At 48.0% G+C, this 27,760-nt stretch overlaps 1 protein-coding gene across 1 annotated transcript; it reads left to right on the top strand.

Moving 5' to 3' along the window:
• Window positions 1-542: 542 nt before the first annotated feature.
• CREB3L3 (cAMP responsive element binding protein 3 like 3) lies at window positions 543-27,760 on the top strand. The gene is made up of 10 exons (XM_053372649.1): window positions 543-987; window positions 3,795-3,919; window positions 6,188-6,491; window positions 12,474-12,586; window positions 14,361-14,495; window positions 17,198-17,304; window positions 19,857-19,925; window positions 21,546-21,630; window positions 22,265-22,361; window positions 26,051-27,760. Exons 2-10 carry the CDS (start codon window positions 3,797-3,799, stop codon window positions 26,413-26,415), a joined length of 1,398 nt encoding a protein of 465 aa, XP_053228624.1. The 5' UTR covers window positions 543-987; window positions 3,795-3,796; the 3' UTR covers window positions 26,416-27,760.

Below are 27,760 nucleotides of genomic sequence, written 5' to 3' on the forward strand. Positions count from 1 at the left end.
TGCATACAAACTATCCAATCACTGAACATCACTTTCGATCCTTCATTTGCATAACTATCTACAGTATCCCCCTGTTGGCCCTGGGTGAGAAATTCAGTACATAACAGTCTTGATCTACAGGAGGGCAATTTCAAAAGTCTTTATAAGGCCTTGCGTGCCATTGTTCTGGATTCTTCCTCCTCTCCTGCGTGTGAGGGGAGCACCCTGTTGTAACAGATCAATAAAGATCAAGCTCACTAGCAGCTTTGCTTCTCAATATTCTCTGGTTGGCCTCTGTTATTTTCTCCTACCAATAGGGAACCTATGTAAGGATTCTATATGGGCTCTTGGATACCCCATAAGGGAAAAGGGCAATTTTTGTTTACAACACGGCTACTATCCATTTCCCTCTATTCCTTGGTTTTATTGTTTCTTTCCTTCTGTTTTTTCCAACGAAGCTGAAAACCTGGAAAGATAGATTGCGTCTGACCGTCCTGATATCAATAAAAAAGGGCACACCGGAGGGTTGACCCTAGAAGGCAATTATTGAACATGCTGTTCTTTTTCAGGGAGAGGAAGCTATTCTTGAAATCTAGGTAAAAGTTCGCTGTGCGACACAGCACAGGAGAGGACTTTGCCCCTATGGGCTCACTGCCCACCCCAAACTGGAAAGGAGCAGGTGTGGGCGGTGGCGGTCAAAAGCTATTTAGATAACGGTTACTCAATTTGACCCAGCGACGCCAATTCCTTCTTTTTGCCCATCAACGACCCGTCTTTCGTCCCATTGGTAGACTGGGCGAGGGGAGGGATTTCTAGACCCCTGACGCCGACTTTTTTTGTTTTGTTTAGTTGGAGTTTAAACTTTGCTACGCAGTGGAAGGAGGTTTCGGGGCAGAGGGACCTAAGGGAGACAGGAGGAGAGAAAAACGCAGCGCCGTTGAGTTGGAATAAAGGCCGCTTGGCAAAAGCCGTGTCGAAGGAGGCAGAAGTCACCCACACACGGCTGGGGTGAGTTGGTGCAGTTTAGTTTGTGGCAGGATTTGGTGCAAAACCCCCCACCGCATCCGCCACCGTTTGACCCAACTTGGGCCATCTCTGGAAACCTGAGCAATGCAAACAAGAGGACGAAGGTCAGGATGGCGACGGGAGGGTGGAGGGGAGATTGGACATTGAGTGGTGTATTGAGTTAAGCCTGTTAGCCACTTGAGCAAGCAAACAACAAACAGTTTGGGTTGCGTCTGGCTCAGATCCACACCCTGCAGATCCTGCTCAGAGTAGACCCATTGAAACCAACAAACCTAGGGCTTGCTTCCAATTTTAGTTCCACTTGGAACACACCTACGTACTGGAATTATTGGACCTAAGTTAGTCACGCTCGTGAATTTCAGTGGGTCTGCGGCGAGAACAGCTCACGCTGGGCACAGCCCTGATCCGTCACGTTCATTAACTTTGGTGGGTCTACTCTGCGTAAGGTGAGCATATGGTACAAGCTTGCTTGGATTAATAGCCCCAGCTACAGTGGCATTTGCGTTTGCTTGCAATTATCCTTTTCAAAGCGGGGGAACATGTTCAAAATTGCTGAAGAGTCATGATTTTGTAGGTAGGCATGAACTGGGAAATTGTGCATGCATGAATTCTGCTCACAGGGCCTGAATTAGTTTGTGCCTGAGCCACAGTAGCAGAATGTGTACTTGGTGTCAAAGCTCAGGCTAAAACCTGGTGGTTTAATATTGATTATTTCACGTATTTCAAATGTTTTACATCCTTTCCTTAAATGGATTTGTTTAAAGCAGCTTTGCAAAACCACACACTGTAAAACCGAACTAAGCACTAAACATGTTTGGGGTAAAAAACCCCCAAAATATATTTACTGCTGGATCGTAATAAAACTTCTGAACTGTTTACCAAAAAATAAGATTTACTGGTAAATAGGACATTAACATTTTCAGTCTGTTAAAAAACGGTCTTGGAAACATTTGAAAGATAATTAAAATCAATGATGGGCTAAAAAGACTTGTGCTTAATCTCAAATGCTGCATGTTTGGGTAGGTAAAGGTAAAGGGACCCCTGACCATTAGGTCCAGTCGCGGCCGACTCTGGGGTTGCAGTGCTCATCTCGCTTTACTGGCCGAGTGAGCTGGTGTACAGCTTCCAGGTCATGCGGCCAGCAGGACTAAGCCGCTTCTGGCAAACCAGAGCAGTGCACGGAAATGCTGTTTACCTTCCCGCCGGAGCGGTACCTATTTATCTATTTGCACTTTGACGTGCTTTCAAACTGCTAGGTTGGCAGGAGCTGGGATTGAGCAATGGGAGCTCACCCCGTCATTGCGGGGATTTGAACTGCCAACCTTCTGATCGGCAAGTCCTAGGCTCTGTGGTTTAACCCACAGCACCACCCGCGTCCCTGCATGTCTGGGTAGGCTTGCCTTAAAAAAATTATTAAAATTTAAGCAGGCACTGAAAAGAGCAAAGCAAAGACACTTGCCTGATGTCAATAAGCAGGGAGTTCCGAAGTGTAGGCACTGCCACGTTAAAATGTTGGTATTTTACAAGTGCAGAATAATTATTACTGGCACCTGCGCCAGTTCCTCAGATCAAAGTAGTCGACTGGACACATCTGGAAGTCAGGAGCAGGCACCAGGTGAACCCATTCTGGCTCCAGAGGTAGTTGAGGACTCAGTGCCTACAGGTGAGTCTCCCCCTGGGCCCAGTAACCCTTCAGCCTCTCCTGAACTGCAGAGGCTCAGGGCAGAGAGGCGGAGGGAACTGGTTTCTCCCAGGAGGAGTGCTCGCCTTAAGGCCAGGAGAGGCGGGTCTCCTGGGGGCCGGGACCGCCCCTGGCCTCAGAGAAGATAAAGGCCAGTCAGCCCGGTCCCAGGTTGCGGGAGCAACGTCGTCGTTGAGTACCTGCTCCTGTCCGGACCCAGACCTGACCCTCCAGTGTTCCTGTCCCTGCTCGGCTTCCTGCTTCGGACCTCGCCCCGCTCCTTGCGAACTGTTTCCAGGCCAGTGACCCAGGACTGGACTTCGACTACGTCAACGGTAACCTTTCCCCTGGAACCAGCACACCTACATTGGCTCCCAGTATATTTCTGAGCAAAATTCAAAGTGTGGGTGCTGACCTTTAAAGCCCTAAACGGCCTCGGTCCTGTGTACCTGAAGGAGCGTCTCCACCCCCATCGTTCAGCCCGGACACTGAGGTCCAGTGCCGAGGGCCTTCTGGTGATTCCCTCACTGCGAGAAGCCAAGTTACAGGGAACCAGGCAGAGGGCCGTCTCGGTAGTGGCGCCCTCCCATCAGATGTCAAGGAAATACAACAACTACAGTGGCACCTCAGTTTAAGAACAGCCTTGTTTATGAACTATTTGGTTTGAGAACTCTGCAAAACCAGAAGTAGCGTCCCGGTTTGCAAACTTTACCTCGGTCTAAGAACAGAAGCAGAATAGTGGAAGGGCACCGGCAGCAGGCGGCCTCATTAGGGAAAAGGCACCTTGGTTTAATAATGGTTTCGGTTTAAGAACGGACTTCTGGAACGGATTAAGTTTGTAAACCGAGGTACCACGGTACCTGACTTTTAGAAGACATCTGAAGGCTGCCCTGTTTAGGGAAGTTTTTAATGTCTGATGTCTTATTGTATTTTTAATATTTTGTTGGAAGCCGCCCAGAGTGGCTGGGAAAACCCAGCCAGATGGGCGGGGTATAAATAATAAATTATTGTTGTTATTGTTATTTATTGGTGATGAATGCTGTGGATGTGGCACAGAGTCCTGAGCTTCTGGCCGCTGCAGACTCCTCTTTTTCTCTCTAACTTGCAGACATGACTGCCACCAGCCTTGACAGCATGGAGCTGCTAGACCTTCTCTTTGACCGGCAGGACGGAGTCCTCCGCAGCGTGGAGATTGGGTCAACGGCTACAGCTTGGATGGGACTGGAAGACAGCGTGAGTTTAAGAGCTTGTAGTGACACAGAAGCAGAGATGGAATCATGGAACAGTAGGGTTGGAAGGGATCTCCAAGGCTCAGTCCAGTCCATAGCTGTCAACTTACAGATTCGAAAATAAGGGACCGGCAGCCTCGAAAATAAGGGATCAGCAGCCAAAATAAGGGATCAACAGTTACTTTGATAAAATACATCTTTTGTTGCGTGCAAATGGCTTTAGATACCTATTAGGTCCATAAATTACCATATAGCATATATTCAACACAAAAAACAGCAACAATTTGTTGTTGACAAAGCACAGCTGGACCTAGAAATGACCCCATTACCTTCAGTAGCTTATTTAAGGGACATCATCAATAAGGGACAGCAGCGGGACATGGCGCTGGGATAAGGGACTGTCCCGCCAAATAAGGGACGCTTGACAGCTATGGTGCAGTCCAGCCCCCTGCAATGCAGGGATCACTCTTGTGGGAGACACCCACACCACAAAAGCCCGATGTCTGGCCCCTCTCTCTGCCAAGCAGTGGCCAGAGCACATGGGGTCACAGGCACTGAAATATACTGGGAGTCGAGTGTGGATTTCATGCTCTTTATTCAGCTCATAGTAGTGAGGAGGAATGGAAGTCTGCTTTATATACATTATTTACACCATGGGCCCCACGTGATTGGCTAATTCCGGGATTCTCCTGTAGGCCAATCAGGTTATGGATTCACTTCCACCTGGAGTTGGATTGGGTGGCTCCTGCAGACCAATCAGACTGCTGCATTCTGGATCCTATTGTTCTAGGACCAATCAGACTGCTGCATTCTGGATCCTATTGTTCTAGGACCAATCAGACTGCTGCATTCTGGATCCTATTGTTCTAGGACCAATAAGACTGCTGCATTCTGGATCCTATTGTTCTAGGACCAATCAGACTGCTGCATTCTGAATCCTATTGTTCTAGGACCAATCAGACTGCTGCATTCTGGATCCTATTGTTCTAGGACCAATCAGACTGCTGCATTCTGGATGCTATTATTCTAGGACCAATCAGACTGCTGCATTCTGGATCCTATTGTTCTAGGACCAATCAGACTGCTGCATTCTGGATCCTATTGTTCTAGGACCAATCAGACTGCTGCACTTTGGATCCTGTTCAACTCAGTACATAACAGGCACCAACATAGGGTCTCCCCTTTGGAGAGCATAAGACACTGTGAAGACTCTTGTGCTTTTAGGGTTTATTCACCTATTTATTCGCCTATCGGTCTGCATGGAGGGGGTCCAGATCTTACAACGTGACCCACAGCATTGCAGGCAGTCCTTCCTCCTTCATTGCCAAGATGGATCTCTCTTCCTTTCCTCCTCCTTCTTCCCAGAAGCCCCTTGCCCTTCCCCAGAGCAGTTTTACCCAGGAAACCTTCTAAATCTCCAGTCCACAACTGGTGCGAAAAGTTCCATTGTCTACCACCCACGATGGCTCTCTTAACAGCCCTAGTTTGGCCAGGCTACCCAGGAATACCTTTGCAGCTTATATTCTCCCTTCCTATCACAAATAACCCCCAAATCCTAGCATTTATTGATTTTAGTGTTTAGGGGGACACCCCACCCAGTTCTGTAGCACCATGAATTTGAACAGCTGTGGCACCCCACCCAAGGAAAAAGTGGGAACTGTAGTTTTCCATTCAACACCCAGCACCCTTAAACTACAGTTCCCAGGCAAAGCTCTTTCACCAACAGGGAGGTCAGGCATCCTTTTTCACCGACTCCTTACCATATTTGCGCTCCCCTCTTTCACCCTCATTAAAAGGTTCTTTAATTCCTCCTCACTTTCTGCCGTCAAGGTTGTGTCATCTGCATATCTGAGGTTGTTGATATTTCTTCCGGCAATCTTAATTCCTTTTTGGGATTCATCCAGCCCAGCCTTTCACATGATGAATTCTGCATATAAGTTAAATAAGCAGGGAGACAATATACAGCCTTGCCGTACTCCTTTCCCAATTTTGAACCAGTCAGTTGTTCCATATCCAATTCTAACTGTAGCTTCTTGTCCCACGTAGAGATTTCTCAGGAGACAGATCAGGCGCTCCCATTTCTGCCATAGGTTGCTGTGGCCGACACAGTCAAAGATGGTGGGACAGTGTTCTCGAAGCTACCAGCATGAGTTTGACCAAACTGCGGGAGGCAGTGGAGGACAGGAGTGCCTGGCTTGCTCTGGTCCAGGGGGTCACAAAGAGTCGGACACGACTAAATGACTAAACAAACAACTTGCCTGTCTTTTTACAGCGTTTGCTGAAAGCTCAAGAGAACGAGGATTTCATCAATTCTATCTTGGGGGCCCCAGATGCCGCCCTCGACTCCCCAAGCTGGTCCCCGGCGGCCAGCGACAGCGGCATCTCCGAGGACCCCAGCTCTGATCAACTGGACAGCCCCCCTCACTACGTGCCGACAGGCAGCCCGGAGGCCTACTCTGATGGAGGTTCACACAGTGACCTGGGTTACCCTGCTTACCAGGACTCCTGCCGGGCCCTCCCGGTTCTGAAAGGGCCGGGTGCCGATCTTAGAGAAGCGGAGGTGTCTATAGACTTCAGTGAGTGACCCCTTCGCCTTTTGCTAGACCAGCTTTTCCCACAGTGCGTGTAAACAGCTTTGCATGGACAGGCAGAGTCCCCCCAACCCCAGAGCGGAATAACGACAAGACAACATGCTATGGGATTAAAACTGGCCACAACTTTATTAAGTTTCAAATATAGGGAGACCTTGGCTTAGGCACTGGGCGTTTATCCTTCCCGGTCCCCAGCCGGGAATCTGGGAGACATCAGGGTTATCCAGAATGTGTGGGGATTGGGCTGGTTCTGGAGAACATATGTTCAAGCAGAGAGTCCGCCCCCCGTTTTGCTGCCGTTGGAGGGGAGAGCAAAGACAACCTCTTGGCGTATGGCCAATGCGTCCCCTCAAGACCCCTTTAATGGGGAACCCTGGTATCACCACCGCAAGGGGGGCATGGGTCACCGCTTCACGCCCCCCCTATTTAGGATGATAGGCTAAACGATTCCGCCCAAGGCCTGAAACCGCCAAAGTTGTGACGTTTTGCTACGGGAAAGGCAAAACCTGCCAATGCAGCAAAATTCCTTTCCGGCCCTGACCCTGATGTAGCAGCGCCTGCATACCTGTGGAGAAGAGGTTAACCTGCAAAAAAACTGAGGGAGGGGAGGGTGGGAGAAGCTCTGGAGCCGACTGCCACTTTGCAGGTAAGATTCACCTTCTGTTGTGTGGGCAGGACGGTCCCTCTGCTTACCTGGCCAATCCCCAGGCGGGACTGGGCGATTAGCTGAGGTAGGCGGAGACCTTCAGGTATCCAGCCTGGGGAGGATGAAGCCAGCCCAAACTACCAGGAGTCGCACTGGGATCTGGGGGGCTGCGCGCGACCACGCAAAAGGCGCCCCCATTTGATGTGGGGAGTGGTCATTGGAAAGTTGGTATCGCTGGATCAGCTCCATCAGTTTCGTTGAATTATTTGTTTCATAACAAATCGCGTGATTGTAAAAAAATTGTTGCAGATCTAACTAATCAAATGTCTTCTCCCTCCTCCTCCTCCTCCAAACCTTCTTTATTCAATTTCCTTATGGTCAATCAAAAACCTTGCTTATTTCTTTCGTCCCGATTGTTCCTTGCTCAGAGTAGGAGGTAGCGCTGTGGTCTGAACCACTGAGCCTCTTGGGCTTGCCGATCAGAAGGTCGGCGGTTCGAATCCCCGCGACGGGGTGAGCTCCCGTTGCTCGGTCCCTGCTCCTGCCAACCTAGCAGTTCGAAAGCACACCGGCGCAAGTAGATAAATAGGTACCGCTCTGGCGGGAAGGTAAACGGTGCTTCCGTGCGCTCTGGTTTCCGTCCTGTTGCGCCAGAAGCAGTTTAGTCCTGCTGGCCACATGACCCGGCAAGCTGGCTGTGGACAAACGCCGGCTCCCTCAGCCTGAAAGCGAGATGAGCGTCGCAACCCCAGAGTCGCCTTTACCATATATATTTTTTACCTTACCTGCATGAATCGCTCCTTTCCACGGCATAGGCTTCCTCTCCCGAGTTAAGCTCAGAAAGAAAAAAACCTGATATTGAACATTGGGTGGTGTAGTTGTCTCTGCACAGCAACGGTTTGCAGGCGTCTGTGTTGCTGCCAGGAGATCCCCCCATACGTTACTGGGGTGAGTGGTTGGTGGGAAGCAAGGCTGATGGGCTGAGCCTCCGTACGACCTGCCGGCTTGCACATTCTTCATTTGGGCAAAGCCAAGCTGAGGGGTACCCTGTGAACTTGTCTTATTTTACCTTCTTTTCGTCTTCGTGCAAAATGCACCAGAGCAAACAAATTGGAAAACAGAAGGGAAAGTGGACATCGCAGGGGCTTCCAGAGGGCTTATTTCTCCTGATTTGTTTGCAGGGAGATTAGATGGCCGTTTTGCGTCAGAGCAGCGGCTGCCCTGGCCATGTCACTTTCCTTATCTCTAAAAACTCTGACCTTTCAAGGGAGAAGGTTCCTCCTCCAAGACCTGGCAGCCAATTTTAATTGCATCACCTGAATCTTGTCAGTATGTGATTGAATCCCACACCAAATACGGGGACAGCCAGGGGACAGCCCTCCGTCTCCAGGACCTGGTGCTAAGCGCATTGCTTACGATCAGAGAATTGTAGGGTTGGAAATGATCATTGCAGATGGTGACAGCAGCCACGAAATTAAAAGACGCCTGCTCCTTGGGAGAAAGGCAATGACAAACCTGGACAGCATCTTAAAAAGCAGAGACATCACCTTGCCAACAAAGGTCCGTATAGTTAAAGCTATGGTTTTCCCAGTAGTGATGTATGGAATTGAGAGCTGGACCATAAAGAAGGCTGATCGCCGAAGAATGGATGCTTTTGAATTCTGGTGCTGGAGGAGACTCTTGAGAGTCCCATGGACTGCAAGAAGATCAAACCTCTCCATTCTGAATGAAACCAGCCCTGAGTGCTCACTGGAAGGACAGATCCTGAAGCTGAGGCTCCTAGACTTTGGCCACCTCATGAGAAGAGAAGACTCCCTGGAAAAGACCCTGATGGTGGGAAAGATGGAGGGCACAAGGAGAAGGGGATGACAGAGGACGAGATGGTTGGATAGTGTTCGCGAAGCTACAAACATGAGTCTGACCAAACTGCGGGAGGCAGTGGAAGACAGGAGTGCCTGGCGTGCTCTGGTCCAGGGGGTCAAGAAGAGTCGGACACGACTAAATGACTAAATAACAACAACAACAAGAAGGGTTCCCTGAGGGTCATCTAGTCCAACCCCCTACAAGGCAGGGATCACAGCTAAAGAATCCCTGACAGATGGCCACCCAGCTAAAGAATCCCTGACAGATGGCCACCCAAGCTCTGTTTAAAAACCTCCCGTCAACCACTTTCCGAAGCAGCCCAGCCCACGGTCAAACACCTCTTACCGTCAGAAAGTTCTTCCTAATGTTTAGTCCGAATCTGCTTTCTAGTATTTGAACCCATTGTTTCGAGTTCCATCCCTCTGGAGCAGCGGAAAGCACAAGAGTTATGTATTAAAGATTAAAGGAGTCAGAGTAGGAAAGAAGGAACATAAAATAAAAGCTTTTGCCGATGATATCGTATTAACACTGGAAGATCCAAAACATAGTGTAAAAGAAGCGTTAAAAAAATTTGAAGAGTTTGGTGCAGTGTCAGGACTTAAGATTAATAAGAACAAAACTAAAATGCTGGTTAAAAATTTGACAAAGGAAGAAATGCTAGATCTAGAGCAAAGGACGGGACTTATGACAGCTAAGAAAGTGAAATACCTTGGAGTATGGATTACGGCAAAGAATATTAATCTATATAAAGATAATTATGAGGTCACTTGGAGAAATATTAAGAAAGATCTTGAAATCTGGGGGAGAAATGAGGCTATCCTTCTTGGGGAGGATAGCAGTGGTGAAAATGAATGTTCTGCCCAGAATGCTGTTTTTATTTCAAACTATACCCGTACTCAAAGGTTTAAGGCAATGCAAAGAATGGCAGAGAGCCCTGGGGAAATACATTTGGCAGGGAAAAAGACCGCGAATAAAAATGAAAATTTTGGTTGATAGAAAGGAAAGAGGGGGCTTTGCTCTACCGGAGTTGAGCATATATTATGAAGCGGCTTGTCTACTGTGGCTAACAGATTGGATTAGATTGGAAAATTGAGATATATTGGATCTGGAGGGTTTCGATAATAGGTACGGGTGGCACTCGTACCTATGGTATGAAAAGGTGAAGGTGCACAAGGGCTTTCTAAATCACATTTTCAGGGGACCAATATTTCAAGTATGGGAGAGAAATAAAAATTTACTGGAAAGGAAGACTCCCTGGTGGATCTCACCAATAGAGGTGTTAACTATCAAGAAATCTAATATGGAAGAAAAAAATGCCACCTATGAAGATCTCATAAGTAAAACAGAACAAGGTATTAAACTTAGACCGTATGAAGAAATAAAAGACTCACTTACTGGTTGGCTGCAATACCACCAGGTGAATGATTTGTTAAAAGAAGATAAAAAGAAGGCAGGTTTTGAGGATAAAAAATCTAAGTTTAATGTGGAGGTTGTTGAAGGCAAGAGTAAAATATTGTCTAGAATATATGATATATTACTTGAGTGGTATACAAAAGACGAGGAGGTGAAGGAGGCAATGACCAAATGGGCGATAGATTTCGGGTATAATATTGAATTTGAAAGATGGCTGGAATTATGGAATAAAAATATAAAGTTCACAGCGTGTACGGCACTGAGGGAAAACGTATGGAAAATGATATATAGGTGGTACCATACACCGGTGAAATTGGCCAAAATGTATAGATTAAAGAACAAAAGCTGCTGGAAATGTGGTGAGGCGGAGGGCGATCTCTATCATCTATGGTGGTCATGTAATAAAGTGAAAGGCTTTTGGGAACAAATTTATAATGAGCTTAAAAAAATTTTCAAATATACTTTTCCCAAAAGACCCGAAGCCTTTTTGTTAGGAATTTTGGGTAAAGAAATTAAAAAAGAAGATAAGATAATATTCCTCTATGCCACTACAGCCGCAAGAATTATGTTGGCTCAAAACTGGAAAACGGAAGTTATACCTAATATAAATGAATGGCAGCTTAAAATGGTAAATTATGCAGAGCTTGCCAGGATAACAGGAAGAATACGAGATCAAGATGAACAGGAATTTCATAAAAATTGGAATAAATATTGGAAATATATTGGAAATAATTTGTAGATGATATTAGCGGGAATGGAGTAACACTAACAGCAGTTAATATATAAGATTAAAAACAAAGTACGTGATTATAGAATTTTATTCGATACTTACCAAAAGGGTAGAGGGGAGTCCAAAGGTTTTTGTTTGTTTGTTTAGGGAAGGGATATAATAAACTATGTAAATGAAAGATATGTACATTTATATATATATTGTAATATTTATTGGCATGTTTATTTGTGTACATTACATCTATAAGAAACTGTTTATTTACAAAATTTGAATAAAAATGTATTAAAAAAAAAGAAAAAAGAGTTATGTATGCTGAACACGCATGGCTCACCTGTGGCCTCTCCTCCCAAAATCGGTCATTTTAAAATAATCTTAATGCACTTAAAAAAAAAATCTGTTTCTTCTATTGATCTCCTGCCGAACTGCTTGCTCCCTGATTATTATTATTTTTTACCATTTTCATTTTTTCCAAAAACATTTTAAAGGTAAAGGTACCCCTGCCCGTACGGGCCAGTCGTGTCCGACTCTAGGGTTGCTTGCTCATCTCGCTCTAGTGGCCGGGAGCCGGCATTTGTCCGAAGACAGCTTCCGGGTCACGTGGCCAGCGTAACTAAGCCGCAGCTGGCAAGCCAGCACCAGCACAGCACACAGAAACGCCGTTTACCTTCCCGCAAGAGCGGTACCTATTTATCTACTTGCACTTGGACGTGCTTTTGAACTGCTAGGTTGGCAGGAGCTGGGACTGAGCAATGGGAGGTCACCCCGTCACAGGGATTCAAACCGCCGACCTTTTGATCAGCAAGTCCTAGGCTCTGTGGTTTAACCCACAGTGCCACCCGCGTTACAGTGGTACCTCGGGGTAAGTACTTAATTCGTTCCGGGGGTCCGTTCTTAACCTGAAACTGTTCTTAACCCGAAGCACCACTTTAGCTAATGGGGCCTCCCGCTGCTGCCAGGCGATTTCTGTTCTCATCCTGAAGCAAAGTTCTTAACCCGAGGTAATATTTCTGGGTTAGCGGCGTCTGTAACCTGAAGCGTATGTAACCCGAGGTACCACTGTACTCTCATAGGCCACCCGCTGTGATACCATGATGCCAAAAACATTTCTTGGGGGGTGGGGCCTCTTCAAGCCCTTCACCAGACTTGTTGTATATATGATTATTTGGTTGGGGGGGGGGCGGGAATAAAATTAATTAATTTTTTTAAAATTCCAAAGATCCCACATTGTGATACTGTAATGCCAAAAGCTTCTTATATGCCCCCCCGTTTTTTTTAAAATGCAGCAGCTCTGAGCATTTTCTTTCCTCTTTTGCAGATATGTGGGAGGCAGGATTTTACCCGGAGGAGAGGCAGGAGCAAGCCGCCCCCCAGCTGAATTCGTGCACCCTGACCATAAAGGACCTTCTGCTGTCAAACAGCTGTGAGATGGTGAGATGGTGGAAGTAATAGTGCCACTGTATTCTGCTCTGGTCAGACCTCACCTGTAGTACTGTGTCCAGTTCTGGGCACCACAGTTCAAGAAGGACACTGACAAACTGGAACGTGTCCAGAGGAGGGCAACCAAAATGGTCAAAGGCCTGGAAACGATGCCTTATGAGGAACGGCTAAGGGAGCTGGGCATGTTTAGCCTGGAGAAGAGGAGGTTAAGGGGTGATATGATAGCCATGTTCAAATATATAAAAGGATGTCACATAGAGGAGGGAGAAAGGTTGCTTTCTGCTGCTCCAGAGAAGCGGACACGGAGCAATGGATCCAAACTACAAGAAAGAAGATTCCACCTAAACATTAGGAAGAACTTCCTGACAGTAAGAGCTGTTCAACAGTGGAATTTGCTGCCAAGGAGTGTGGTGCAGTCTCCTTCTCTGGAGGTCTTTAAGCAGAGGCTTGACAACCATATGTCAGGAGTGCTCTGATGGTGTTTCCTGCTTGGCAGAGGGTTGGACTCGATGGCCCTTGTGGTCTCTTCCAACTCTATGATTCTATGATTCTCTCAATGGTGCTGACCTTTAAAGCCTTAAACAGCCTCAGTCCCGTATACCTGAAGGAGCATCTCCACCCCCATTGTTCAGCCCGGACACTGAGGTCTAGCTCCGAGGGCCTTCTGGTGGTTCCCTCCCTGTGAGGAGTGAGATTACAGGGAACCAGGCAGAGGGCCTTCTCGGTAGTGGCGCCCGCCCTGTGGAACGCCCTCCCAGCAGATGTCAAGGCAATAAACAACTATTTTACTTTTAAAAGACAACTAAAGGTGGCCCTGTTTAGGGAAGCTTTTAATGTCTGACGCTGTATTGTTTTTAATATTCGGTTGGAAGCCGCCCTGAGGGGCCGGGAAAACCCAGCCAGATGGGCGGGGTATAAATAATAAATTATATTATTATTATTATTATTATTATAATCAGGCTAAAGCTCTCAGGAGGCTTCCGATAAATCCTGGTTTGCTTTTACAGTACAGTCATACCTCGAGTTGAATGTGCTTCGGGTTGAGCGCGTTCGAGTTGCGCTCCGCGGCAACCCTGAAGTAACGGAGCGCGTTACTTCCAGGTTTCGCCACTCGCGCATGCACAGACGCTCAGAATGACGTCACACGCATGTGCGGAAGTGGCGAAACGCAACCCGTGCATGCGCCGACGCGTCTTGCGTTCCTGAAATATACTCAGAGTCGAGAGTGGATTTCATGCTCTTTATTCAGCTCATAGTGGTGAGGAGGAATGAATGTCCCCTCAAAGTATCTGCTTTATATACATTATTTACACAATGGGCTGCACGTGATTGGCTAATTCCGGGATTCTCCTGTAGGCCAATCAGGTTGTGGATTCACTTCCATCTGGAGCTGGATTGGGTGGCTCCTGCGGACCAATCTGACTGCTGCATTCTGAATCCTATTGTTCTAGGACCAATCAGACTGCTGCATTTTGGATCCTATTGTTCTAGGACCAATCAGACTGCTGCATTCTGAATCCTATTGTTCTAGGACCAATCAGACTGCTGCATTTTGGATCCTATTGTTCTAGGACCAATCAGACTGCTGCATTTTGGATCCTATTCAACTCAGTACATAACAGTTCCATTCGGGATGCGAACGGGGCTCCAGAACGGATCCCGTTCGCATCCCGAGGTGCCACTGTACATGTATTGTCTTCTGTTGAAGCACCTAGTAAGCGGCCATCTTCAGCTTTGATTAATGTGCCCCTTTCTCATGTCGCAGCACCAGCAAGGCATGAACCCATCGCTGTTGAGACAAACCCCCGGGACCTGCCAGGAACTGGTCCTGACCGAGGATGAGAAGAAGCTATTGGCCAAGGAAGGAGTGACTCTACCCACCCAGCTGCCTCTCACCAAGGTGAGGCAAACTTCAGAACCAATGCCACACCAGGACAAAGGCTGGACCATCTGGTCCATCATCCTCTTCTTGCATTGGCCAACCAGATGCCTCAATGAGAATGCCTCAATTTCTGGAAACTGCAGGAGGAGAGAGGGCTCTTGTGCTTGCAGGATTCGCACAGGCGTCTGGGCAGCCACTGTGAGGACAGGATGGTGGCTTAGATGGGCCATTGGCCCAGGGGCGTAGTGGGGGAGGGGTGTCACGGTCCGGTTCACGGGCGATCGAAGTCCCGGGAGGGGACGTCAGGACCGGGGGCAAGATGGCGGGGAGGGAGCAGGAACGGGGGTCCAGAAGTCAGGAGCCAAGAGTCTGAGGGTCAGGAAGCCAGGAGTCACAAAGTCAGGGGTCCGAGGGTCAGGAAGCAAGGAGTCACGAAGTCAGGGGTCCGAGGGTCAAGAAGCAAGGAGTCACGAAGTCAGGGGTCCGAGGGTCAGGAAGCCAGGAGTCACAAAGTCAGGGGTCCGAGGATCAGGAAGCAAGGAGTCACGAAGTTAGGGGTCCGAGGAGCAAGAAGCAAGGAGTCACGAAGTTAGGGGTCCGAGGAGCAAGAAGCAAGGAGTCACGAAGTCAGGGGTCCGAGGGTCAAGAAGCAAGGAGTCACGAAGTCAGGGGTCCGAGGATCAAGAAGCAAGGAGTCACGAAGTTAGGGGTCCGAGGATCAAGAAGCAAGGAGTCACGAAGTTAGGGGTCCGAGGATCAAGAAGCAAGGAGTCACGAAGTCAGGGGTCCGAGGGTCAGGAAGCAAGGAGTCACGAAGTCAGGGGTCCGAGGAGCAAGGAGTCAAGGAGCCAAACGCAGCAAGGCAGGGAACGTGTTGCCGAAGGAAAATGCTGACCTTATATCCCTTGCCAGCTCTTGCTACCAGGCGCTGGGAGTTACCAATCGGCCTTACCTGTGTGGCCGCGCCTTGCCTCTTCAGAACAAACTTAGGAAGGCCCCAGTCCTGCAAAGTCCTATTGGTCACAGGGCCTGGCTCCTGCACGCACTCCTGACAAGGGGGGCTACCAAGGCAATTGCCATGGGCACAAATATATATATATATGGGGGCACCTCTGCAGCTGCCATCCCGACCAGAGGCACTCCTCGTCCCACCTGCCTGCCTTACCTGATGTCAGGGATGTGGCTGAATCGAATGCCTGGGAAGAGTACGACTCTGGAGTGAAGGAATGCCTGTACAAAGGGAGACTCTGGAGACAAGGAATTGCAGCCACAGCCAGAGCAGTAGTGGGCTAGTTTGGCCCCTATTCACCAAGAGTTCCCAGACTCGGAAAGCTCACAGGCAGGAGGGGAGGAGATAGATGACATTGAGGGGGATGCTATGCAACCAGGAGGCAGGCAATGTTTAGAGCAGGAGTTGTCAACCTGGTCCCTACCGCCCACTAGTGGGCGTTTCAGGATTCTAGGTGGGCGGTGTGGGGTTCTACAGCACAAGCTGAATCCTCCTTCCATCAGTGGGTGGTAGGTATAAAAAGGTTGACTACTCCTGGTGTAGAGGGATCTTCGTTTGATAGTGTGTGTGTGTGTGTGTGTGTGGTTAACCCGCCTTCTCGAACCAGAAGATCTGAAAGGGTTAAAATGCAACGGAAGTGTAAGAGAGGAAGGACTGGACTTTGGCGCCCTTCGTGCTGTGACGGGGCGGAAACTCAGAGTGACCAACTCATAGCTAAGGGCGGCAGGCCCGGATGTAAATCAGGATGTAAACTTGGGGTCAGCAAACTTTTTCAGCAGGGGGCCGGTCCACTGTCCCTCAGACCTTGTGGGGGGCCGGACTATATTTTGAAAAGAAAAACAAAAATGAATGAATTCCTGTGCCCCACAAATAACCCAGGTATGCATTTTTTTAAAAAAGGACACATTCTACTCATGTAAAAGCACACTGATTCCCGGACGGTTCGGAGGCCGGATTTAGAAGGCGATTGGGCCGGATCTGGCTCCCGGGCCTTAGTTTGCCTACCCATGATGTAAATTGTAAATAGGTAAAGGGACCCCTGACCATTAGGTCCAGTCGTGGCCGACTCTGGGGTTGCGGCGCTCATCTCGCTTTACTAGCCAAGGGAGCCGGCGTACAGCTTCCGGGTCATGTGGCCAGCAGGACTAAGCTGCTTCTGGTGAACCAGAGCAGCGCACGGAAACGCCGTTTACCTTTCCGCCAGAGTGGTACCTATTTATCTACTTGCACTTTGACGTGCTTTCGAACTGCTAAGTTGGCAGGAGCTGGGACCGAGCAATGGGAGCTCACTACGGTTGCGGGGATTCAAACCGCCGACCTTCTGATTGGCAAGTCCTAGGCTCTGTGGTTTAACCCACAGCGCCACCCGCATCCCCGCACGTTGTAAATAAACGTACACAAAACTGCCAGAGACTCGTTAATTTATTATCGGAGTTTGCTTGCCTGCCTGAGATCATTACACCTGAGTACCATGCCAAGCTAGAACTGGGAGAGGAAGGGCTTTTGCATCCCTCTCCCACCGTTTGTGAATTTCCACGAGTTAATTCACAAACCCAAATAGAAATGCAGTACAGAAAAGCGGGGGGAAACGAGAAATTGAAATGGACATATTTTCCCATGCCTACCTTAAGCCGGCTGCAGAAAAAATAAAATAGTTAGTAGCCCCATGGCTAGAATCCAGCTGTTAAGCTGTTTCCTTTGCGCCTTGCAGTATGAGGAGAGAGTCCTCAAGAAGATTCGCCGAAAGATCCGGAATAAGCAGTCGGCGCAGGAAAGTCGGAAGAAGAAGAAAGAGTATATTGACGGACTGGAGAGCCGGTAAGTCATCTTTCTGCGCCCTCTTCCTGCAGAATTTATTCATAGTCTGAGAAGGAAGGGGGAAAGTAGATGTGAAAGCTGAAATTTTTGAGTTTAGTGTTCAGTTCAGTTTGATTTATTTATTTATCCTTTTCAATTTATAAATTTCGTTAGTTTTACAATCAAGCTGACATCCTAAAATTTGACTTCCTTCCCCCTCTTTCTGCAGTTTCTTAAATTTCTTTCTCCCTCCCCCCCTAAAACAGTGGACACGCGTGTTGCGAACGTGTCTGCAACCCGCAGTGCCGCATCTGTGCACACGCGGTTTGCGATTCGGCGCTTCTGTGCATGCGCAAAACGTGATTTAGCTCTTCTGTGCATGCGCAAGCTCTGCAAAGTTGTCGCTTGCATTGGAAAGGGAATCTGCCGCTGGCACCAATGGAAGCTTTACGCTCTCTGCTCCTCGCGTATAGATCTTGCCGCCTCGTTTTCTCAGCCTTATTTTTCTTTACATTTCCAACATACGTTTGATCCGGTTTTGTACATTTTTGCTATTTGTACTGGTGCGATATACCATCTGTACATCCTTTTCATATAGTTTTCTTTCAAAAGAGAACAATCTGTAAATTTCAGATCTACTTTCCACAATTTCCCCCAGTCCTCAAATTGTATATTATGTCCTATATCTTGTGCCCATTTGATCATGACCTATTTGACCTTCTCGTCTTTTGCTTCCCGTTCTAGCAGAATACTATATGCTTTCTTCAGCAGCTTCACCACTGCTTCTATAACTTTCTTTTGAAATCTGGAAGTTATATAACCGAACCCTTTCTTGTTATTTTCCTTATGCATCTCATGCAATTGTCTGTAGTGTAACCAACTCTGAAAATGATCTTTAATTTCCTCATAATCTTTTAATTCCCATTTCCCTTCTTGAATCCTCAAAAAGTCTTTATATGTAGGCCGCTTCCCCTTTTTGCCAAGCAGTTTGAGTAACGAAGCTTCAAATGGTGATAGCCACCAGGGTGTTTTAAGTTTTAAGAAACTTTTAAGGGGTGGCCGAGCTTCTTGCTATCCTTTCCTACTGTGATAGGAATTTTATGGTCTTAGATATATAGTAATGTTCATAACCGCACATACATAGATCAGCACAGGAAGACCGATCTGGAACCATTTTGATTCCTAAACTGACCAAATGTTTTCTCTGCAAGGTCAAAGTGGGAAACCTCCCCATTGTCTTTTCCTTCACAAATCCTGTCTTAAGGGTATGTCTGTGTCTGAATAGGGTGTGAGCCTGTGACCTGGCCCAGGAACTAAGTATTTATCATTACAAAAGACTGGCCAGGCTCCCCAGGCAATCCAATCAAGTAACCTGCCAGACAGGAGATAAAAAGCGACAGGAGAAAAACAACATGCAAATGTTGTTTTACACTCCTTCTGTGATGTATGTATGATGTTTCTGGGGGTGGTCTTGGACTCCAGGGTGGCAATTTCAAAAGTCTTTATAAGGCCTTGCGCGCCATTTTTCTGGGTTCCTCTTCCTCTCCTGCGTGTGAGGGGAGCACCCTGTTGCAACAGATCAATAAAGATCAGGCTAACTAGCTGCTTTGCTTCTCAATATTCTCTGGTTGGCCTCTGTTATTCCCTCCTACCAATAGGGAACCTATGTAAGGACTCTATATGGGCTCTTGGAAAGGGGAAAGGGCAATTTTTCTTTACAACACATTGGAAAGGGAATTTGCCGCTGGCACCAATGAAAGCTTTACGCTCTGTTCTCTCTGCTCCTCGTGCATAGATCTTGCCGCCTCGTTTTCTCAGCCAACAGGATGTTTTAAGTTTCAAGGAACCTTTAAGGGGTGGCCGGGCTTCTTGTGTTGTAAATAAAAATATGCCCTTTTCCCTTATGGGGTATCCAAGAGCCCATATAGAGTCCTTACATAGGTTCCCTATTGGTAGGAGAAAATAACAGAGGTCAACCAGAGAATATTGAGAAGCAAAGCAGCTAGTAAGCTTGATCTTTATTGATCTGTTGCAACAGGGTGCTCCCCTCACACGCAGGAGAGGAGGAGGCTCATAAAAATGCTGTGCAAGGGCTTATAAAGAGTTTTGAAATTCCCATCCTCTAGATCAAGACCACCCCCAGAAACATTACACATACATCACAGAAGGGGTGTAACCTAAGACCACCCCTCAGATACATCATACCTACATCACAGAAATTTAAATATTGTTTTTCTCCTGTCACAGTTTATCTCCTGTCTGGCAAGTTACTTGATTGGATTTCCCGGGGAGCCTGGCCATTCTTTTGTAGTGGTAAAATACTTCTCACACCTTATTCATATCTTAAATGTGCCCTTAAGACAGGATTTGTGAGGAAAGAGACAATGGGGAGACTTCCAGTTTGACCTTGCAGAGAAAACATTTGGTCAGTTTAGGAATCAAAATGGTTCCAGGTTGGTCTTCCTGTGTTGATCTATGTATGTGCAGTTATGAACATTACCATATATCTAAGACCATAAAATTCCTATCACACTTGCTATCCTTTCCTACTCACCCTCTTTGCCGTCCTCCAGGATGTCTGCCTGCACGGCTCAGAACCAGGAGCTGCAAAGGAAGGTCGTTCACTTGGAGAAGCAGAACTTGTAAGTCGTTTTCCTGCTTCCGTGGTGGTCTTTTAGTTTTGCTTTTTAACCGGGAAGCAATTACTCGCAGGGGGGGTGGATGAAGAGCGACCGCGAGACATCTGTACCTGCGCAGATGTAGGACGTGTGGAGGACTGAATTTAAGAATAGAAACGCGAGGACGCCAAAATGGACAGAAACGCACCCATCCCTGGTTATCCACCTGAAATATACTCGGAGTCGAGTGCGGATTTCATGCTCTTTACTCAGCTCATAGTGGTGAGGAATGGAAGTTCCCCCGAAATGTCTGCTTTATATACATTATTTACACAATGGGCCCCACGTGATTGGCTAGTCCCAGGATTCTCCTGTAGGCCAATCAGGTTGTGGATTCACTTCCATCTGGAGTTGTGGGATGTAAAACACAGGAGCAGTCAATTACAACATTCCTAGAGTGTACATGTTGAGACATGGGGAGGGATGTTTGTCCAGCCAGCAGGTAAACTTCCTGGGACACACTTCCTCCGCATGTGACCAGAGGTGGGTGTGGCCTCACCTGTGCAGGTAATGATAAAAGCACAGGGCAGGGGCAGCCATCTCTCTCTTATTCTCTTGCTCTTGCCTCTTATCTTCCTTTGAAGAAGCAACATCTGCTAAAGATGCTCTCTTGGCTCCCAGCCAAGAGAGGACAAAGGGACTATCTTCTTATAAGATAGAATCTAAATGTATATTACCTTATTAAGCCGTCTGCCTTCTGGGATCCGATTGTAAACAGAATGTGAGTAAACTCTTTTTTTATATACTTTTATAAAAGACTGTGTTGTGTCTTGTATTTTAAGAGGGAACAAAGGGGAAATTACCAGAGTAATTATTATAGAGGTTCTAGTGAACCTGAGCACACGTTACCGTTGCGAACTTAAAAGGGGAACGTCTTACTCTGCTGGTATTTTGGGAACTTGTTAGCACAAGTTGGATAAGGATATAATCAGTCAATATATCCTCTCCTGAATCCCTGAACATTCCCACAGGAGTCCGATTGGGTGGCTCCTGCGGACCAATCAGACTGCTGCCTTCTGGATCCTATTGTTCTAGGACCAATCAGACTGCTGCCTTCTGGATCCTATTGTTCTAGGACCAATCAGACTGCTGCAATTTGGATCCTATTGTTCTAGGACCAGTCAGACTGCTGCCTTCTGGATCCTATTGTTCTAGGACCAATCAGACTGCTGCATTTTGGATCCTATTGTTCTAGGACCAATCAGACTGCTGCATTCTGGATCCTATTGTTCTAGGACCAATCAGACTGCTGCCTTCTGGATCCTATTGTTCTAGGACCAATCTGACTGTTGCCTTCTTGATCCTATTGTTCTAGGACCAATCAGACTGCTGCATTCTGGATCCTATTGTTCTAGGACCAATCAGACTGCTGCATTCTGGATCCTATTGTTCTAGGACCAATCAGACTGCTGCCTTCTGGATCCTATTGTTCTAGGACCAATCAGACTGCTGCCTTCTGGATCCTATTGTTCTAGGACCAATCAGACTGCTGCCTTCTGGATCCTATTGTTCTAGGACCAATCAGACTGCTGCAATTTGGATCCTATTCAACTCAGTACATAACACCACCTAATTTCTTCCCAGGTCCCTCCTGCAGCAACTGAAGAAACTTCAGGGACTGGTGATGCAGTCAAGCGGCAAGGCAGCCCAAACAGGCACTTGTGTTGCGGTACGTGGTATTGTGTGTGTGTGTGGGGTGTCATGTGGGTGTGGAAGAAGCTTGTCTATTCTCCCTCCCCGCTGCCTCTTTTCAAGAGAGGTTTTGGGATGAGTCTAGGCTTGAATGACCCTGTGCAGCTCGGGCCAATGATGGAGAGAGACCCCGTGGCCCTTCAGAGGTTGCTGGGCTCCAAGTCCTACTCAAGAGTAGGCCTGTGGAAGTTAATGGGCATGACTAAGACTAAGACTAAACCACTGAGCCTCTTGGGCTTGCCAATCGGAAGGTCGGCGGTTCGAATCCCCACAACAGGGTGAGCTCCTGTTTCTCTGTCCCAGCTCCTGCCAACCTAGCAGTTTGAAAGCACACCAGTGCAAGTAGATAAATAGGTACCGCTCTGGCGGGAAGGTAAATGGTGTTTCTGTGCGCTCTGGTTTCCGTCATGGTGTCGCATTGCGCCAGAAGCAGTTTAGTCCTGCTGGCCACATGACCCGGAAAGCTGTCTGCGGACAAACGCAGTCTCCCTCGGCCTGAAAGCGAGATGAGCTCTGTAACCCCAGAGTCGTCTGCGACTGGACTTAACTGTCAGGGGTCCTTTACCTTTTAAGACAGACACCTGACTCTACTTTCTGCCCCCCCCTTTCAGGTCCTGCTGCTTTCCTTTGCCCTGATCGTCTTCCCCTCCATCAGACCTTTCACTCGCAACAAAGCCGAGTTGGAAGGAGACTTCATACCTGTGAGAGGTGAGCGATGGGTTGGGTGAAAATAAGTGGCTGACAAGCACACACATACACACAGTAAATTGCCAGAGGTACTGAATATTTGATGCACGGGATTGGGGAGGGAATTATTTAGAACATATTTAATGGCAAATATACCTACTGTATTTTTTGCCCCATAGGACGCACTTTTCCCTCTCCAAAAATGAAGGGGAAATGTGTGTTTGTCCTGTGGGGCGAATGCAGGCTTTCGCTGAAGCCTGGAGAGCGAGAGGGGTCAGTGCGCACCGACCCCTCTTACTCTCCAGGCTTCGCGCAGCTCTCTGCAAGGCACGGGAGCCTGGCGCTGGGCTCCCGCGGCTTGCGGAGAGTTGCCTGTTCTGGGGGCTGGGGTCGGGAGAAGCTCGGGCTTCCCCCGCCCCAGCCCCGCGCCTGGGGGGGGGGCGGAAATACATATTTTTTTCTTTATTTCCTCCCCAAAAAACTAGGTGCGCCTTATGGGACGGTGCGTCCTATAGGGCGAAAAATACATTAATTTGGCGCTTCCAAATAAGTGGAGGTTTTTCAGTAGAGGATGGGTGGGAAACCCAGCCAGATGGGCAAGGTGATATTAATTAATATATCCAATCATAATACTCCAATTTAAATAAAAAACTAAAATAAAAAAGACCAAATTATAATTATTAATTTTTCGGAGCTCCCAACGGTCTGGATCTCTGAAGCATATCTCTGCATCTCAGTCTCGTTGTTTCCCTATTTTCCACATCTCGATTTTGACGCTTTGTAATTCTCCGCCCCCGAGTCCACAATTCTCAATCATGTCAAACATTGTGTACTTTCATCCGTCGAATACGGCTTCGTTAGTATATATTTTTCCAACTGTCTTTTTATCAGCGCAGCTTCCTCTGACTCCATTCCAATGCCAATTATTTCTTTAGACATTTTACAAATGATTACAGATTAGTTGAATGCATCGTATATTTCGCTCTATTAGACGCACCTTTTCCCTCCTAAAAAAGTAAGGGGAAATGTGTGTGCGTCTTATGGAGCGAATGCAGGCTGCGCAGCTATCCCAGAAGCCAGAACAGCAAGAGGGGTTGCTGCTTTCACTGCGCAGAGATCCCTCTTGTTGTTCTGGCTTCTGAGATTCAGAATATTTTTTTCCTTGTTTTCGTCCTCCAAAAACTAGGTGCGTCTTGTGGTCTGGTGCGTCTTATAGAGCAAAAAATACGGGTACATGAACAAATTCCTATGCCCCACAAATAACCCAGAGATGATTTTATTAAAAAGCACGCATTCTACTCCTGTAAAAACACCAGGCAGGCCCCACAAATAACCCAGAAATGCATTTTATTAAAAAGCACACATTCTACTCATGTAAAAACTCACTGATTCCTGGACCGTCTGTGGGCCAGATTTAGAAGGCGATTGGGCCACATCCGGCCCCCGGTACTTAGTTTGACTACCCATGTCCAAGACCAACAGAAAAATTTCTTTAGACATTTTACAAATGATTACAGATTAGTTGAATGTACCATATATTTCGCTCTATAAGACGCACCTTTTCCCTCCTAAAAAGTAAGGGGAAAGGTGTGTGCGTCTTATGGAGCGAATGCAGGCTGCGCAGCTATCCCAGAAGCCAGAACAGCGAGGGATCGCTGCGCAGCGCTCCCTCTCACTGTTCAGGGATAGCCACGCAAAGCCTCTTAAGCACAGCGGGAGCGCTCCTGCCTCTTCGCTCAAGAGGCTTTGCATTGCTTTCTTGTTTTCCTCCTCTAAAAACTAGGTGCGTCTTATGGTTGGGCGCGTCTTATAGAGCGAAAAATACGGCGATACAGGGATTGGAAACCAAGCCTTATGAGGCATGGTTGAGGGAGTCAGGTATGTTTAGCCTGGGAAACAGAAGACGTGAGAGGTGACAGGATAGCCACCTACCTGATGGGAAGAGCTTTGGCAGGGCGATGGACTCCCTTGGGAGGTGGTGAACTCTCCTTCTTCGGAGGTTTTTAAGCAGAGGTTGGGTGGCCATGTGTCAGGGATGCTTTCGTTGAGATTCCCACATTGCAGGGGGCTTGGAGTTGTAGGAGTGCAAATATCCAGAGTGTGGGGATCAGGTGGGAATACTATGAGGAATTATAAAATACAGTGGTACCCCCCTCCCCTTTTTATGAAGATTACCCGCTCTGGGATCCCACAGCTAATTTTCCCCTGGTCTCCTCGCTGGCCCAAATAGGATTCTGGGAATACTATGAGGAATTATAAAATACAGTGGTACCCCCCTCCCCTTTTTATGAAGATTACCCGCTCTGGGATCCCACAGCTAATTTTCCCCTGGTCTCCTTGCTGGCCCAAATAGGATTACAGTGGTACCTCGGGTTACATACGCTTCAGGTTGCATATGCCTCAGGTTACAGACTCCGCTAATCCAGAAATACTACCTCGGGTTAAGAACTTTGCTTCAGGATGAGAACAGAAATCGGGCTCTAGTGGTGCAGTGGCAGCAGCAGGAGGCCCCATTAGCTAAAGTGGTGCTTCAGGTTAAGAACAGTTTCAGGTTAAGAACGGACCTCTGGAACAAATTAAGTATTTAACCCGAGGTACCACTGTGTGCATCAAGTCATTGTGTCCGTTATGAAAACATGACGTTGACTGGGTTCGATTCATTGACAATAATTGCTGATCAAATCCCACAAGCCTCTGCACTTCTGGCCATTTTCTCTACTGTTCATTTTCTACGCCTGACAGGCACGTATCAGCATTCTAAACACAGGCCAGTGGCTTCATCAGGCATCTTGAGCAATAAAAGATAGTAGGTAGCTTCTTGATGGAGTTTGATAGATCTTAAGGGCCAGGAAGGGACGCAGGTGGCGCTGTGGGTTAAACCACAGAGCCTAGGACTTGCCGATCAGAAGGTCGGCGGTTCGAATCCCCGTGACGGGGTGAGCTCCCATTGCTCGGTCCCTGCTCCTGCCAACCTAGCAGTTCGAAAGCACGTCAAAGTGCAAGTAGATAAATAGGTACCACTCCAGCGGGAAGGTAAACGGCGTTTCCGTGCGCTGCTCTGGTTCGCCAGAAGCGGCTTAGTCATGCTGGCCACATGACCTGGAAGCTGTACGCCAGATCCCTCGGCCAAGACAGCGAGATGAGCGCCGCAACCCCAGAGTCGGCCACGGCTGGACCTAATGATCAGGGGTACCTTTACAGTGGTACCTCGCAAGACGAATGCCTCGCAAGACGGAAAACTCGCAAGACGAAAGGGTTTTTTGTTTTTTGAGCTGCTTCGCAAGACGATTTTCCCTATGGGCTTGCTTCGCAAGACGGAAACGTCTTGCAAGTTTCTTTTTTCTTAACACCGTTAATACAGTTGCGACTTGACTTCGAGGAGCAACTCATAGAACGCGGTGTGGTAGCCTTTTTTGAGGTTTTGAAAGACTTTGGTGATTTTTGAAGCTTTTCCAAAACTTTCCCGACACCGTGCTTTGCAAGACGAAAAAAATTGCAGGACGACAAAACTCGCGGAACGAATTAATTTCGTCTTGCGAGGCACCACTGTACTTTTAATCCTTCCTTTGCTTTAGAACGCCCCAGGAGTAGATCATACGATTCTATGCTTCTCTGTAAGGCAGACCCCTCAATCTCTGAGCCCCGCTGAATATTTGAGCCCATGTGCCCCTCGTGGCGCTCATGCCTTGCCTTTCTCCTCCTCTTCCCAGTTTTTTCCAGGTCCCTGAACAACGACGCTTCTTCTAGGGTAGCCTATCCCATGGCAAAGGAAGCCGAACAGAGCTCCAAAGAGCCCGAGAGACCCCTCTGGACCCAATACGCCCACAAAGGCCACACAGAGCAGGATGGAACCCTCAAAAACCTGGTTGTAAGGCACCACGTCTTGTCAAGGCACCACGACGCAGGAGAGGCCGTGGTGAGCAACGGCACCGAGCCTTTGCACGAAGTCGCCTACTCGCACTTGGAGGGACTTGAAGGCCCCGGGGAACACGTCGGGCACAGCTTGGCACCCACGGCCTGGGCAGAGTCTGGCCAGCCCAGCAAGGGGGCCTTGGAGCAGGCCGAAGAGTTGTGACCCTCTCTCCCCGCTGCTTTCCCCTGTACGGCATTTGGGGACTTAATAGGGGGTGGTGATGGGGGACAGGGCTGGATGTGTGTAGACCAAACTGCTTCTTTCCCACTGAGCAGGGAGGGTGGAAAGGCATGGAGGTGCCGTTTGCAAGAGAGCAAGTGAAAAGTGTAAAGAGGGTGGCCCCCTTTCTTCTCGCCCTCTCTGTGATAAGCTTCAGAAAAGCTCAACTCCCTCCCCCCAGTACCTGCGGTCAGCAGCGGGCCTTAGTCAAAGGTTTGTTGAGTCCATCCTTCCTCTGCCGGCTGGACATCTCTCAGCAATTCCTCCTCTGCTTTAATAATAATAATAATTTTTTATTTATACCCTGCCCTTCCCGGTTCAGAAAACCGGGCTCAGGGCGGCGAACAACAGATTTAAAACACTTCATTGATGCAACCAAAAACAGCATAAAATACAGTATAAAACGTGAATAACAATAAATTCAGAATTCGAAAATCAATTTGGGGGAAAATCCACCCAATAAACATTAGGTGATCACCAGGGCTGGCTGGCTGAATTAGTCCTATTTGGGCCAGCGAGGAGACCAGGGGAGAATGAGCTGTGGGATCCCAGAGCGGGTAATCTTCATAAAAAGGGGAGGGAAGGAAGGGGAATAAAAGATCAGGCTAAGTTCAAATTGAATGGGCGGAATAGCTCTGTCTTACAGGCTCGACGGAAGTAAGTTGAATCCCACAGGGCCCTGGTCTCATGGGACAGAGCATTCCACCAGGTCGGAGCTACCACTGAAAAGACCCTGGCCCTGGTGGAGGATAATCTGACTTCTTTAGGGCCCGGGACCTCTAAACTATGGTTGTTTGTGGACCTTAAGGTCCTCTGCGGGGCATACCAGGAGAGGCGGTCCCGCAAGTACAAGGGCCCTAAGCCGTATAGGGCTTTCAAGGTCAAAACCAGCACCTTAAATCTGACCCTGTATTCCACCGGGAGCCAGTGCAACTGGTAAAGCACTGGGTGAATATGCTCCCACGGCAGAGACCCTGTAAGGAGCCTCGCTGCAGCATTCTGCACCCGCTGGAGTTTCTGGGACAGTTTCAAGGGTAGAGCAAATTACAGTAGTCAAGCCTGGAGGTGACCATCACATGGAATCACTGTGGCCAGGTCGGGGCGGGAAAGGTAAGGGACCAACTGCTTAATGTGGCGAAGGTGGAAAAAATTAGAGGTTTTGTCCGACACTGCCCACACGTTTTCAAGTATATTTCTTTGCAGTCACGAGGGCTAGAAACTCCCAAATGAAAGCTCGGTTGGGCAGGGAAAGGCAGTGATTTTTGTCCTGTCCTGGGTCCGTCTCAAA

The sequence above is a fragment of the Podarcis raffonei genome, chromosome 18 (assembly GCF_027172205.1).
Source record: "Podarcis raffonei isolate rPodRaf1 chromosome 18, rPodRaf1.pri, whole genome shotgun sequence".
Lineage (NCBI taxonomy): Eukaryota > Metazoa > Chordata > Lepidosauria > Squamata > Lacertidae > Podarcis > Podarcis raffonei.

Bases quoted from the DNA above. Each gene is read 5' to 3' on its own strand.
- CREB3L3 (XM_053372649.1), top strand. From the start codon at position 3,797: ATGACTGCCACCAGCCTTGACAGCATGGAGCTGCTAGACCTTCTCTTT. The intron at 19,926-21,545 runs GTAAGTCGTTTT...ATTTCTTCCCAG, and splicing joins CACTTGGAGAAGCAGAACTT to GTCCCTCCTGCAGCAACTGA. The intron at 21,631-22,264 runs GTACGTGGTATT...CCCCCCTTTCAG, and splicing joins AAACAGGCACTTGTGTTGCG to GTCCTGCTGCTTTCCTTTGC.